The sequence below is a fragment of the Cuculus canorus genome, chromosome 2, assembly GCF_017976375.1.
Source record: "Cuculus canorus isolate bCucCan1 chromosome 2, bCucCan1.pri, whole genome shotgun sequence".
NCBI classification, from domain to species: domain Eukaryota; kingdom Metazoa; phylum Chordata; class Aves; order Cuculiformes; family Cuculidae; genus Cuculus; species Cuculus canorus.
The window spans coordinates 158,580,949-158,597,056 of NC_071402.1; the positions used below are offsets into that span (position 1 = coordinate 158,580,949).

Sequence of the window (16,108 nt, forward strand, 5' to 3'; positions counted from 1 at the left end):
ATGAGCATCTCCCATACAGGGACAGGCTGAGAGAGTTGGGGTTGTTCAGCCTGAAGAAGAGAAGGCTCTAAGGAGACCTTATAGCAACCTTCTAGTACCTGAAGGGGCTACAGAAAAGCTGGAGAGGGACTGTTCACAAAGGCTTGTAGTGATAGGATGAGGGGCAATGGGTCTAAACTGGAGAGGGGCAGATTTAGACTAGACATAGGGAAGAATTTCTTCACTATAAGAGTGATAGGGCACTGAAACAGGTTGCCCAGGGAAGTTACGGATGCCTCATCCCTGGAGGTTTTCAAGGCCAGGTTGGATGGGGCCTTGGGCAGCCTGATCTAGTGGGAAGTGTCCCTGCCCATGGCAGGGGGTTGGAACTGGATGATCTTTAGGGTGCCTTCCAACCCAAACTATTCTATGATTCTGTGCTACTCAGTAGACGAAGATAGGGCATCATATCATGCGCACCCATACAGCTCATAGCTTTCCTCTGTGGCATTTTTGGGTAACCAATGATTTAAGTGCTGTCTGTCTGCTCTGCTTGGTTTGCCAGCTGTTGTTGTATGGTTTAGAAAATTTTTCCTCAAGATGGTTACTAGCATGTTTTCTTGCCCTTTTTGCGTAGAATTAAAAATATTGCTCTCTTTGGATATCTGCAGGCACTGGACAAGAGCGGTGTAAGAATTGGCATAAGAATACTATTATGTAATTCTGCATTTACTGGGACTTGCAAATCAAATGGCTTCCTCACCTGATTTGCTACTTCCAAGGCACTATTTTACAGGCAGTGGTTGTAACTTGAGGCTTGCTCTGAGCTGCTTCTTGGAATTGAGGCAAACCAATCCCAGCTTCATGAAATGTGTGTCTCATGGAGATGGGGAACAGCTTTCTGTGAAATGAATATGGATACAGTTGTGGCATCCCACAACGCTGCGTCTTTGTCTCCAGTCTTAAAGTGAGGCTCTATCCCCACCTAACTAACTTGAAATCTCTCAAAATGCTGTGAGGAACAGCTTTCACATTTGTTGAGGATTGGACTGGTGAGGTGCAGTGTGACATAATATGACTTTACCTTCTGTAATCTTTTACCCCTTCCAACATCCAGGCACACAGGAGGCGATTCAATTCTTAATCTTGGTGTAACGAAACCACCTCGTGGTTTCTGTATTTGAGTTGATCTAAATTGAGATGGCAGAGGTTCTTGAATCCAGGAGCTTTAGGCTATTTTAGGTGGTGAAAATCTGCCATTGGCACTATGGAAGGCATTTATAAGTAACAAGCTAATTATGTAAAATGTACACTGTCCACTTGTTAAGATCTTCTTAGTTTCATAATCTAATCAGAATTTGCTATGTATAACACTTGGCTTGTTGTCCTCCCCCCTGCCTTTTTAATACAACTTAGTTGGATAGATGGATGATCAATACAAGAAGGAAATGCTTTCCTTAATGCTGGTTAAATGTGTCCCACATGCCTTTTTAATACAATGCATAAGGGATTTTTCTTTTCATTACTGAGTGCAAATGCATTGCTTTGAAGATGAGTGTTATGCAGTTCCATCTGTTCAGCAGCACTCAAAGAATAAAGCTTTGGATCTCCTTGGGCTGTAGTATTTTGGTTAATATAACTCTTTGTTCATATGAGAACAGGCTGAGAGAGTTGGGTTTTCCCAGCCTAGAGAAGAGAAAGCTCCAGGGAGACCTTAGAGCAGCCTTCCAGTACTGACAGGGGACTGCAAGAAAGCTGGGGTGCAGAGGACCCTTTATCAAGGAGTTCAGGGGCAGGACAAGAGGAAACAGTTTTAAGCTGAAATAGGGGAGATACGAGATCTTGAGAAGAAATGTTTTCCTCTGAGTGTGGTGAGGCACTGGCCCAGGTTGCCTGGAGAAGTCATGGATGCCCCATCCCTGGCGGTGTTCAAGACAAAGTTAGATGGTACATTGAGAACCTGATTCAGTGGAAAGTGTCCCTGCCCATGGCAGCGGAGTTGGAACTGGATGATTTTTAAGGTCTCTTCCAACCCAAACCCTTCTGTGATTCTTTGATTCTATATAGTGTAATAAAAAATATGTATATTCTGTAGCCCAGTCACCTGCAAAAGGTAAGTGAGGTTCCTGCCGGCAGCACAGGTTTGCTAGGGACGTCTTGGCTATCGGAATCAATTTATTCATCGCACATGATTAGCTGCTGTTACAGCATCTGCTTCCCTTCCACAAAACTGCATGGATTCAATCCTTTCAGGAAAGTTTATATATATATATATAAAAAAATATAAAGTTTTATATATATATATATATATATATAAAAAACAGTGTGGGACCTGGGCCTTCCTTGATGGTGGTGAATGGTCATTAAGGTGTTGATGGCAGATGTTCACATTGTTTTGTCTTTCTGTCTTCCCCCTGCTGGGACAAATTGTGGTGTGGAGGAGTGATGTTTTGGGGTTCTGGAGGAAATCAAAGGGAAGAGATCAGTGATATTCAGTGGATGGCAATGAGGGAAGGACCTTGCAATGTCCTTGCATTTGGAGCTGAAGACAGTAAGGTGTGTGATGTTGGTTGGCCTCTTGGAAACCTGTTTTAGCATACATCAGAGAATGTAACCTCCTGCACTGGTTTGTCCTTATCTGATGAGTTTGAAACCTTGGCTAGAGCGAACTTGCTTAGCTGGAGATCTGACTGTTGAAATTTCATTTGAGTCTTGTAAGACTTCAGGACTGCAAAGTTCCTTTAGAAAGACATTCATGATACAACTTTCATCATGGACTGATGGTTATGCAAAAGCTTTTGAGTATTCTGCTATCAAGTTTTGTAAGGAACCAACCTCTACTTCCACAGTTCATTTCTATAATCTCTGTTGCGGCTTAGAATGAGGATAAACTTCTACTATCACATCACCATAATGCTTCTCTTGTGCATTCTGCTCTCTGTAGTGCTCAGAAAGTTTGTTTTTTCACCTGTTTAGATTTTAAACCTGCCACGAGGATAATATGACATTAGAGTGGAAAAGCTATCGCTGTTGTGCAGGGGAGGAATTGCAGAGCTGTAAACTGCTCCCGAAATAGCTCAGATGATGTGTCAAACCGCCCAACCATCTAAATACTCCACGAGCTGACCTCCGTGCGATATAAAATAGGGGCTGGGTAAGATGTTTTGAGGGGAGGCGGTGAAAACCTCCTTCTGCATGAATCTGCGCGCTTGTTTGTAGAAGTTCTCATTTATCCAGAAGTTGATTAGGACCCGGTCTCTGCTTCCAGCTGAGACGTCCGGGTCTTGTATATAAAAACTAGGGCTGGGATTGAGGAGGAGGCTCATTCTGCAGTTGTTCTTCTGTCCCAATGAACTGGAGAAGCTCTTTACATTCACTGCGCTTCCCTCAAAGGTTCAGTTTCAACCCCCCAGCTTCTGAGACTTGTGTCTGGAGAGTAACCTTTATTTTCTCTTTAGCTGCTGTGCTACTTGAGTGTGTGTGTGCACAGGGATATCTCCAGGCAGCAAGAGAAGCTGCTGCCTTGGCTACAAGGAGTTTCTTCCCTGGCTGCCAATCTCTGTGGTCTGGGCAAGGGCAGCTATGTAGCTGCAGCATCTGCCGAGAACAGACCGGGCAGTGTTCTGGAAGGACAGCAGGATTTATCCAGCAGACGGGTTGGGGAGGGGAGAGAGGAAGAGGCCAAGTCCTGCTGCATGATGTGTGCTGTGGAGCTGTTAAATTTTGGAGATAAAGGCTTAACAAAAGAGCTGGCTGAGGTGTTAAGGAAACAAATGGGTGATTCATTGCAAAGTCAGATTTGTTCCCTGGCAGGAGCGGGTGGGAGAGACTGACACTAACACATGGCTGGCCGCACTGTCGCTGCAGCCGTGCAAGGCATGCCCACGTCCTGGCGTGCTGAAGGCTGCCGTGGGTGGGAGGCTTGCTGGGGACGTGGCAGGATTGTTGCTGGGACCATGGAGGTGCGGTTGCCAAAAGTGACCGTGGCATCAATAGCTTCTCTGAGGAGAGGGCAGGGTGCTGCGGTTGTATGAGTTCATCAACCCAGTGTTGCAAAGTGGTGCGTGCTTGACACCGCTGGGGCAGTTCTTGCTGTCATCCGAAGGGTTGGAGCGTGTAGGTGGCTTAAATACTGCAGCCAAAGCAGGGTCCTGCATTGCATCTCTTACAGGCGCCTGCCTTGGTGCTGAGAACATAACTGCTGTACGAGGTCAAACCCAAGGTTTCTTCAGCCAGGCATGGACATCTGGGGAAGCCAAAGAGAAATGGGACGAGTGATGTGTCTCCTGGCGTATCCTGCTTGCTGCTGGCAGCCAGTGGTTTAGAAGCTTCCTGAGCCAGAGGCTGTGTTCAAGCCCTCATGCTTCATCACCCACCTGGGTGAACCTCCCTTTCCTGAATCTGTCTAATCCCTTTTGGAATCTGTTAATATTTTTGGGCTTCACAACATCCGATGGCAACGAGCCTTGCAATTTAATGATGCACTGTTTGGAAAACAGGCTCCATTCTTGCTTTTATTACTATTTTTTTACTGCTGCGCCTGGCCTGACTCAGCAGGTTTGATCCCTGAGCAAAGCGCTCCCTGTGGAGCCCTCAGCCCTGGGCAGAGCCTGCAGGACTTGGTTAGGCATCATCTCAGCAGCTTGAGCTGTAGAGAGCGAGGACAGGTGGGAATTGGAACTGCTTTTATGAAGGAGTGCCCCTGCCCTATGTGTGATGCTTTCTGATGCTGCCTTATTAAATGCGCTGGAAGAACCATAATGCAACCCCAGTTCAAAAAGCACAATGAGCAAATGGGCTTTTTTTTTTTTGTTCTTTGTATTTAAAATGCTAAATAACATTTGCTATGTGCAACTCTTCCCAGACAAGAGAAGCTAACAAGAAGGACCAAGAACTTGTATTTCCTTTTGCTTGGAACAGAAAACTAAAACTATTGTAGCATCATGACTTTCTGGCATTTGGGAATTAGGGCTTTATGGTATGAGCTGATGTAACAGCATTTATATGGCTCAACACTCTGTTGCAAGAAAATCGTGCCATTGAGAGCCTGGCCTTTTACTTTTGGTCTGCTGTCTTTAAAGCCTGGTGTAAATTATTCTACTGTGAGACCTTATGTTCTTCATGGAGATCTTATAGTAGCCTTCTAGTACTTAAAGGGTGCCTATCAGAAAGATGGAGAGGGGCTTTTTATCAGGGAGTGCAGGAATAACAGTTTTAAGCTGAAAGAGAGGAGATTTAGGTTAGATATTAGGAAGATTTTTTTCCTGTGAGGGTGGTGAGGCACTGGCAGAGGTTTCCCAGAGAAGTCGTGGCTGCTTCATCCCTAGAAGTGTTCAAGGCCAAGTTGAATGAGGCTATGAGCAACCTGATCCAGGTGTCCCAGCCCATGGCAGAGGGTGTGGAACTGCATGATCTTCCAACACAGAACAGGTCCCTTCCAACCCAGACCATTCTATGATTCCTTTGTGTGATCCATTACATCTGTGATCTTCTTCTGGTCCTCAACCCTGTCAGAAAGAATTCAAAAGCAAGGCAGGGGGTAGGGATGATTATGTATATTTTCTGTATATGTCATCTAGAAATAGCCCTTGCTTTCTACATCAGTAACTCTTAAGCCCAATTCTAGATTAAAATTAACTACTCTAATTCCATGTCAGGGATGGAGTTGAGCTGTTTTTTTACTGTAGCAGGTATCTGAGATTCCAGGATGGCAGGATTTTCAGTAGTGGAAAAAAAACCAACAAAACCAAACAACTACTGCCCCACAATCTCCAAAAAAAAAATCCAAAACCCTCAACCCACAAAAAAAAGTGCCAAACAAATAAACAAACCTGCAACAATCAAACAACCCTCCCATAACTTACAGTAGTTTTGTCTTCCTGCTTGAAGAGGTGTTACTGTAGAACATAGATATGTTGTATGTGTGTGCATTGCTCACCAATTCACCATGGCAAATATTCTGAAAACCTCTCTCTTTCCTCCCATCACACAATGGAGAGCAAAATGGGTTAAAAATCTGAGCTTATTTCTTCCTTTTCTTCCATCACATTTCTCCCTGCTTTTCTGCTTCCCTGCACCGAAACTCAAAGGTACAAGTTGCCTACAGTCTAGTGGGACCCACGCCAAAAGAAATGATGTTAAGCTGGAAAAAAAAAGTGAAATAAAAATAAGCAGTGGCTGGGATAAGGAGCAGTGGTGGGGTTGGGGGTCTGTTGGGGGTCTGGGAGATGTCCAGCCAGGAAGGGGGATGTGGGCGGAGCAGGGTGTAATTCCTGGCACAGGCTGCGAAGGACAAAGCTAATGCCGTCTTAAATCGGGAGCGAAAGCCCCTGTTGTTGCCTGGCCCGTGCATTCCACTGGCACCGCGGTTCACCGGCCAGTTTTAAGTTGCGTTGAAAATCCTTCATAAATCTCATTGATTGCTGTTTCATTCTTGAGAGGATGAAGGGTGAGAGGAAACAACCTTCCCCTCCTCTTCTCCCCACTCCGTGCTTCCTTTCTCTACCTCTGCTTACTTACAGACAAAATGGGTTGTTCCAGTGGAATTAGGTTGGGGGCCAAGCTACCTAGGACCTCCCGACCAAGGGCAGCCAATAGTCATTGAGTTGTAAAAATTAATGCCCCCTCCTTGAAATCATAGCAGTATTTTCTAAAGTTAGTTTTGTGTTTGGAACTGTTCAGCACAAACCACGTGAATTGCAAGGGAATATTTTGAATGTAGAGCTGGTCCTTGGATTTGCTCTCTCCTTGTATTGTTTTCTTCCTGGTGAATCTAAATGGTGCAACTCTGAGATATATGACTAAAATAAAAATTATGTTGTTCTGATGGACTGGAAACTTCCTGAATAAGGTTTATTGTAGGTAGGGGGAGAAAGGAGGAGAGGCTCAAGGAGTAGTGCCTTGTGGTTCAGGCACACCGTTAAGGGCTGAAAGACCCAAGTTTGATTCCTTCCTCTGCTGTGGGGTTGGTTCTCCTGTGGTTGCTTATGCCCTTCTCACTGGGTGAAGGGAGGCAAAAGGGAAGGCAGTGCTTCCTTACTTCAGTGGAGTGCTGTTACCTACAGCTACAGTTCCTAACCTGTGCAGATCCTCTGCCTTGCAGGAGTGGGAAGTGCTGCAGCAGCTTGAAGTATTTGCTTGTGGTCCTTCTGGTTGCCACAGTGCAAAAATAGCTGTTCCTCATGCCACCTTGGTCCCATAGGTGCTACTCAGGAATGCACCATAACGAGAACATCTCCAGCTCTTGACAACTGAGTCACGTACTCCCTGCTCGTTCACTGAAGTATTTTTTCCCTTGGTTGCTAAGTTTCGCCCTCGTATACTGCAGGCCAGACTTTTTGTTGGTAGTATTTACAGGAGAAGTTGAGGAAATGTTTTGGCAGGAAATTGCATGGAAGCTTATTTATACATGCAGCAACCATCCTGTATCTGGGAGGCAACCATCTGTGTCTTACCCCATTCACAGAAAAATCCCTTCTGACCTGATGTGACAACTGCTTTGTAAGGATGTTGGGGTCCAGTGCTCTTCACAATACAGGACAGCTGGGATGGGGAGATTTCATTTGCTTGGAACGCTGTGTTCAGCAGCCTGGGAGAAGTCCTCTGACTCCTGTGTGAACTTCAGTTAAGGCTAAGATGGGAAACTCGGGCATAAATTATCTCTATTGTAACACCTGGGCCTGAAAAGAGTTTAATTATTTGGGATCAGAGTGGCTATGTGAGTGTTAGAAATGGTCAGGAGAGCAGTGTAAGAAAGGGAAAAGCTGGAGATTCGCACTAGCAAATTCTTTCTTTCAGAAGCAGCTGTTGTTTCTGTTTTCATTGGATACTGGAAGCAACTCTTGATAGGACCCAAGAGCCTGTTGGGTATGTGTAGCAGGATCTCTGCATGCCCACTCCTCCATCTCCTTACCCAAGATGTTCAGAGAAGAGGACCAGAAAAATGGCTTTATAGATCTGTCCAGGCAGAGGAGTGATCTAAGATAAGTTTGAATGACTGAAGCCTACAAGAATCTTTGCTTCCCCAAACCAGAAAACCTGTTTAAGCATACTTCATCAGAAATCTGATGAAGACTGATGCTTCCTTCCCTCCTAAGTGAGATTTATTGGATTGGAAATTCTTCCATGCTGTTGCTTTTCTCCCCTCTGTCGTCTTAATTCCCACCACTCAGAAGCAGATCCAAGGACTTGAAGGCTTTTCCCTCTGTGAAACACCTCTTCTCCATCATGTGGTAATAGGACAAGGGGGAATGGCTTTAAATTAGAGGGGAAAAGATTTAGACAAGACACTAGGAAGAAATTCTTTATTATGAGGCTGGTGAGACACGGGAACAGGGTGCCCAGAGAAGTTATAGATGCTCCCTCCTGGGAAGTGTTCAAGGACAGGTTGGATGGGGCCTTGGGCAGCCTGATCTAGTGGGAGGATTCCCTGCCCATGGCAGGGGGGTTGGAACTGGATGATCTTTAACGTGACTTCCAACCCAAACAATTCTGTGATTCTATGACCATGAGCACGGAGTACGGCTGATTTCCACTTGAATGCAGTGGGGTTGCAAGGCCTTATTGTTCCTACTGTATGTTGGTGGAAGCGTGTAATGTTGTAGTGATCTCTGTGGTGGGAGGGCTGCTACTTTTTTCTTTGCAAGTAGAAGCTCCAGCTGAGATTTGGGCACTATTGATTAATGAGGAAGCCCTTCTTGGAGGGTTTGCCGTCGAAAGAAAAGCTCTGGGTGTGTACCATGCTATTGAGAGGAAGGGTAAGGATCAAAACAGTAATTTCTCCAACAGCAAGACACCATTGTTTATGGAGAATGTCATGAAAAGCATATAGGAGAGGTGAGCCCAAAGCAGAGAATTGGTTGGGAATGACCTTGAAGGAAAAGAACACCCACATGCATGAAGGACACCTGTCTGTGGATGATGACAAGGGGTGGAAGCCTTGCAAAGTGCTTGGATAGACAGTTTTAGCAAAGCTCTTCTTGATTTGAAGGTAGAGCGTAGGCTGTTTAGCTCTGTCCCGTAAAGCCATGGATGGTCAACATCTTCTCAGACTTAGGGAATCACTTTTACTCCTGCTACCTTCAATGACACCCACAGTGTCTCAGTACCATGACAGAAGAGATAGGTGGGAAAATTTCAGAAAACAAGGGTTGGGTGAGGAGTGAATAACAGAACAATCTGCATGAAGGGCCCTAACACTTGCTGGGATGGCAAGATAAGCTGAGAAATGAAGGCCAGGCGGGACTTCAAGGCCAGGTTGGATGGGGCCTTGGGCAGCCTTATTTAGTGGGATGTCCCTGCCCATGGCAAGGGCCTTGGAACTAGATGATCTTTAAGGTCCCTTCCAACTCTGACTATTCTATGATTCTAAGAAATCCTTGCTGAGGTTTGAAGAATACCTTGCATTATTCTTTTGTAAGTACTCAAGCTGATCTAGGATTTGTTTTGCATACATACATGTGAGTCAAAATAGGAAACCTTTGGCTTTGTAGCTCAGAGAACGACAGAGAATTTTGAAACTAGCATGTGTGGCTTTGGATTTTGTGCTCTAAGCAAGGTAGAAATAGATATGGATGCCTGAATACTAGGGTGAGCACTGCATCTTGGAGCAAAAATACTTAGTTCTGACTCTGAGAGGTAGAAAGAAAACAGAGAACTTGTTATTTAGTAGCAAGGAGGAGAAAGCCTTCTTTGATCCCAAATGAGTTGAGTGTCCACTAATGCTTCTGACAGCTCTGGGAAGAGCAGAAATGAGGGTGGTGAGCACTCTTCAGATAGTTTCCTCCAAAGGACATTGAGTTAGTGTAAGCAGAATAGTTGTTCTTGTACTTATGAACACTTTAAAAAACCCCGAAGAGCACAGTGCCGAATTAGTTAGTTGATTCTTCAATGGTCATCTCTTGCTCCAAATATCAAGTCTTCATCACTTACCGTGGTATTCAGTTTTCTTGGACTTCTTGCTTCTTATGCTTCAAATGACAATTAGCCTTTGTGGGATGGGGGGGAACATAGCAGGTCAATCTAGGAAGGCTTCTTCACCGTGTGCGAGTGTGATGGTGGGGGATAGGGCAACTGAAGGTTATTGGATGCAAAACATAATAATAATCTAAACCTTATATTGAGCTTAACTCTGACTCCTGGAGTTGTGGAGACATTTAATTTAGATACTTATTTACTTACATACTAATTTAGTGAAGAATGTTAGTATTCAAATTGTCAACTTTTCAGAAACTTTTCTGTTTATTGAGAGAGAGGAAAAATGATGGAAAGAGAAGAAAAACATTAATGTAAAAGTTGTAAATAGAATCAGTCCAGTCTTTGTACAGACTTACCAAAGATAAATCTCTCTGCAAAGAAGGAAGCACTGGGATAGAAGTGCAATATTTCAGCAGGCCTGTCACTCCATGTGGGTAAAGCAAAGGAAATGTCAAAAATCGAGAGTGCATTCACCAGTCTATGGAGGCGCCTTACTTCTGTCTTGTCCAGCTCAAGTTCTCATTGGGAAAATCCCCAGTCAAACAAGGGACAATACAGGGACACTGACGAAAGTGTGAGCTGATGAGGCAATAAACTCTTGACTTTTGACATGAGCTGAAGGCAGGACCCATGTTGAATTGCCTCTCTGGAAGGACAATAATCCCATGGTGCTACAGATAAAATTTGGCTGTGCAGCTATAGGTCTGAGTTGTGCAATGACCGGGGCTGTGTTTAGGATCTCTCCCAAGCCTGGGTGATGAAGTCTGAACTCCAGGAGAGCAAAGCAATTAGCAATGTTTGACATGAAGTTCACAACCAAGGCAACCGAATGCCACCAGTAGTGTATGTACAAACCGGATAGGTCTTGTTATTTACAGCTGGTGATAAAACAATCTTCTGGTTTCCTGGCTGCAAAGTAGTGACAGAAGGAACTGGAAGGAGAGGAGACCAGAGCAAATGACGTTGCAAAGATTCCTCTGAGGTGAGTAGATATGGCACTTCCTAGACAGTGCAAGCGTGCCACTCAGAGCAGAAGCCAGGCAAGGTCCACAGAAGATTAGGTCAAAGTCTGAAGCAGAATGTCTCTTGACTTCGTAGATTTGTATTTCTCTCAGAGGCCAAAGTTTATTTCCAGAGAGTTAAAGCTTCATTGGTTGTGTGCAATGAGCTGTTTGGTCTCTCTCCAGGTTCCTAGTGGACAAATACACCTTCATCTTGTGCTCAGCCCCCTTAATCCAAATTAATACAATTGCACCAAGTGCCGGCTTGCAGTGTAATTGTAACAGTTGTGGATCGAGTGTTTAAAAAATAAAATAAATTCCTCCCTTCTCCCCCATCCCAAAAAACTTCGTTGGAAGGAACAGCTCAGTCTTTGTGAGGAGCTGAGAAAGCATCAGACTCTGACACCGTTGCCTTATGGGACCTCACTCAGCCTAGATTGCATAAAAGGGCTTTATAGAATTATAAAGGTTTCATGCAGTGGCAGCTCCGAGGCAGCATTTCAGGTGGGGGCACTGGCTCTCCTTGGCTCTGTCTGGGCTTGTTTATTATTGATGCCACGCTCTGAAAAGTTCCACCTCAACCTTCTTCCTGGGGCTGCTGGAATGTGTGTACCAAACTGAGGCTGCTGCATTGGTCCCCCCTGCTGAAATGGGTACGGATCCAGCACCAGTGAGGGAAAACCTACGTGTATGTGCATATGTGCTGCTTTTGCTCATGGACATCTTCACCTGGAAGAGCTTCATTGCTTGTTGCCTAAGAAAGGCCCCTTTCCCCTAAATTTACTTCTCTTGTTCTGGAGATGCTTTCCTAGTTCAGTTTCCTTGCTCTGATTCAGACCAGCTTGAAAGCCAGTGAAATTGGTTCAAGCAATAAACCAGGCAGTGGTGGACGTATCGTCTTGTCCATGGCGTGACTTGTTTTTCACCAGCTGGGGTTTCCATGTGTCCCCTATTCTCATATAGGACAGGGCAGAGCTTAGTCAGGAAACAGGAGGTAGAAAAAGATGTTCTGCCTTCCCTGTAAGAACATTTTTTTTGTCTTGTCTTTGGGTTGTTTTCTCAGAGGGGTGAGGTAGGTGTCTGTATGCTGGCCCAGCTTTCTCGGCATACTATGGCTGTTATCCATGTGCCCCACATATCGGAGCTGGTGAAGTCTAACCTAAGCCTTTTGCACTGCGCACTTTTGCACTGACATCGATGACAATTGGTCCATCTAGCGATTCAGTTTTCTATTGTTTCCCAGGAGTTTCCAACCATTGGTTCAAAGAGGCTGCTGGAGGGCTGTCCTCTGGTATTGTGCTTACCACAAATTCTGTTTCTTATCTTTCTATTTATCTATTTTGCTTTTATTTAGGTTACTCTTATGGGGATGCACTTTAGAGGTACACACAATTGGGCTCTGCTGTCAGCAACTACACTTTGAAGTATCAAAGCCAAGCACCCAAGGGGGAGGCTGGGAAAGAAGTTCAAATGCAGCCATTGCACTGCAGAAATCTTGGCTGTAGGATCAATTCCTGTACCCTTCTTCACTGTGAGAGCAAACTGCAATGTGATACTTATTCTAGAAAAGGCAAGCTCCAGGTAGTGAAACAGAACCTTCTCAGTTGGAAAGGTAAACTGGGGATGGGGGAGCTGTAGAAAGTGCTTTTCTGTCTCCCTCTCTCAGTTTTGCCAGCTGAGGATCTCTTGCGCCAACTGTGAAAGCTTGCAGGAACGAACCTTCAGAACAGAAGTATTGATGAAGTCTGGGAATTAATGTCCTGGAGATTTTCGTTTCTCATGAACAAGCCTGCTCGGAGCCTCAGTTAATGAGGCAGCGGGGCTGCATGATGACCCATCTCCTTGGGCAACTATCAAGCCCACGTCCACATTCTGTCCCTGTCCAGACAGAGTAAAAACATAAGAGTTAATGTTTGTCAGTGCTTCAGGTGGAACTTGCTGTTTGGCCTTTTGAATGTTTTTATCATTTCAGGGGAACAGAATTTGGGGTAACTTTTTTTGGAAATGTACATTGGTTACACTTGTTTTCTATGTTTCCCACAAACCACTCTGATTTTATTTTTAGAGTTGCAGATTTTATTTATTAAATTCTAATAGTTTTGAAGGTAACTGAGGGAGAACATCTCTTTATTCTCCTAAAAATCCAAACCCAGCCATTTTTTGTCTCCCTCCTTTAGACACCTGATGTTAAACCACCTTGTTAAATTATTATTAATGATTGAACCTATACAGGATGCTGCTGGCTGTGCCTCAGGTCAGGATTTTCTTGCCTATTGTGCAATGAGGTTTGAAGTTGAAGCATCCTAGGTACTTGGTCCCCGAGTACTGTGCTCCTGGCAGGATGTATCCCAATGATTAGAGAGAAATCCTCATTAAAAGAAGAAACAACAAATCCCTGCCCCTGCAGGGCAGATGGGGTTTTAAAGGGTTTCCAGGATCCCTCAGTGCCCTCCACCCCATTTACCCCGAGTGGTCCTGCAGCAATGGAGATGTCTGAGCCTGCAATCCATCCTTGCGCTCGTCTCTGCAACATTGCAATGTTCCATCATGTTTTTAGTTCTGGCTTTTAGCAGTTCTTCCTTTTTGGCTGTGGGAAATGTGTCTTCAGGTCCTTCGAAACTCTACCTAGTGATTCTCATTGACTGAATGGACTGGCACTTGGCTGGAAAAGGGCAGAGCCAGGAGAGTGGGGTGTGGGCAGCCTGGCCAACAAACCACTCATGAGCCCAGCAGATGTTCCTGCAGCTTCTCTGCTCCCTGGGTCCGATGCCAGCCTGGTCCTTTTCCAGCCGCTCGTCACTCGACACCGGGAACAGTACGCTGGCTTCTTTTGTTGCACATTGTACAAGTCAAGGACCTTGTGCTCAGAGAAGGCAAGGGGACACGTATTTCTTCAGGTCATTTTTTAGGTTTTGGAGCTTGTTCTCTCTTGTAAAAGCTTTTAGCAGTATTGCCTGTAAAAGTGTATCCTGCTCAAGGCTCAGGCTGTGTCTTGCTAAGTTTTGTGTAAGGATCTCTTTTGCTGAGGGCTGAATGTTTGTATGTGCTTTCTCAGTGTGTCTCCTGGGATCTGGTAGGTTGAATCACTTTCTCTCCCTTCCCAAGCTAGTTTTGCTTAATGTACTAAAAAGACTTCTTTATGCACTCAAGAGTGGCTGTAGTGCTCTTGCCTTTTTGCTAGTTTCCCAAGTTCATGTAGTTAAATACCTTCAATTATTTCTTCCCCATTTCAGTTTTCAACACAGTCCTGTGGTGGAGATTGCCAAGGTATTGTGTCCAAACAAGCTCTGTGAGAGATGGTAGCAGACATAAATTCAAATATTGCTTCTTACATGTCTCCTTTTGCTACCACCTTGTGTGCACACTGCAAAAAAAACCTTGTGGTAAAAGCCTTGCTCAGGCATTGGCAAGTCCACTTGGGTGCTCATCTGGAGAGAGACGGCCCCACCACAGCCGCAATTCCTACCGTGGGCTGTATTTCTCTGTCCTCACCACTGTGTCTGTCTGTCCCTTTGCAGGCTGACGGGGAACGAACCCCTGACCATCCTCCCTCTGACCTCAGAAATGGAGGAAGCTGCCGTCAAAGCCCACTACAAAGTCTGTGACCGCCTGAAGCTGGAGAAGAAGCAGCGCAGGATGTGCCGGCGGGACCCCGGCGTGGCTGAGACCCTGATGGAGGCGATCAGTATGAGCGCATTGGAGTGTCAATACCAGTTTCGCTTTGAACGCTGGAACTGCACCCTTGAGGGTCGCTACAGGGCCAGCTTGCTAAAGAGAGGTGAGTGGGCAGGGGGTCTCAATGTGGAGTGCTGCCACCTCTTGCACCCATCATCTTCCCTGGTGTTTTGCATTGTGGTCATCCTGGAGCATCCTTTGCCAGCCGTGGGCACCACCTCCCCAGTGGTCCAAAAAAGGTTGTAGACAAAGCCAGGCTCAGCTTATCCATGACAGTGCATAGAGGCAAAGCATGTGCTGTATGGCAGTAACATATGTTTATCTCTTTCCTTTGTGCTACCTCATGTAGTTCAGTTTCCTACACCCTCCCAGTCAAATCCAGTTCTCATTTCTGGACTGAAGCTAATGCTGCAGCAGGACCATTTTTCAGATAGCTTGCATGGGGTATCAAGGGCTTTAATGACTTTCAGAAATTCCCATGCTCAGCAACAGAGCTGGACCTAGAAACCCAGCATCTGATGTGCTCAAAGATAAGAGCAGAGGTTCACAAAGTGCCCTCCTTCGCTAATTAGTGAGGAGGAGTAATTCAGAAGCCCTGGGGCTTAACTAATGCAGTGTCACTGACTGTGGTGGAAACAAGGAAAGTCCTTATGAAACCTTAGAGGTCCAGCCAGAGCTGCAAGACATTTAAAAATATCCCTGCATGCCAAAGGAGTTCCTGGATTAGTGACGCCTTGGGAAAGCCAAGCACTTTCTCATGCTGACACCTGGAGGCCACTGCTTGTTCCTTCAGACGCTCCTGCCCCCATGGGCAGCCCTCAGCAAGGGGTATATCAAAGCAGCCTGAAAGTTCATCTGTCTTAAAACACCAGGAAGAACTGCCTCCTCTCCACCTTGTCAGGACTGCGTGTAATAAATGGTAGCGCTGAGGGATGCAAGGCTCTGTCTGCTGTCTCATTCTTCCATGTTTTATGCCCTTGGAACATCTCTGCCCTCCACCAATACCGTAAATCCTTCAGATGTTGCTCCTGCAGCATAACACACTGCCCTGTAAATCTTTCTCCTCCCCTCCGGGAGCTGCTGGTTCCTGGTTCAGCATTGCAGCAAGTGATACCCGAGGGCAAAGGGACACATGTATCACCCATTAAGACACAGCTATGTCCATATGGGCTTGCTTCCTCTCCTCCAGTACCGCTGCAGTTTTTAAGGACAGGAAAGAAAAAATAATAAGGCAAAACTTCCTAAATTTCATGGAAGAAACGTTTCTCCCTCCATATTTACACTTGGTCACCAGAAGAGCCTGGCTGCCGGTTTGCAACTTGGGCTGATGCAGCCTGGTTCTTAAAATAACAGGGGATTGTTTGAGGGACTTGTTATCCTCTTTGGATACTCGTGAACAATTTTGGAAATGGCTGAAACTGGATAGCTGTGGATGGCAGGCTGTCGCTGCACTGGGGGTTAGAATGCCTGCATTGATT

General features: G+C 45.4%; 1 protein-coding gene across 1 annotated transcript in view; it reads left to right on the forward strand.

Moving 5' to 3' along the window:
- Positions 1 to 16,108, forward strand: part of WNT9A (Wnt family member 9A) — a 65,884-nt gene that overhangs the window by 27,988 nt on the left and 21,788 nt on the right. The window contains exon 2 of the mRNA XM_054060553.1: positions 14,474 to 14,733. Coding sequence (XP_053916528.1) covers positions 14,474 to 14,733 — 260 coding nt within the window. The remainder of the gene's footprint in view (positions 1 to 14,473; positions 14,734 to 16,108) is intronic.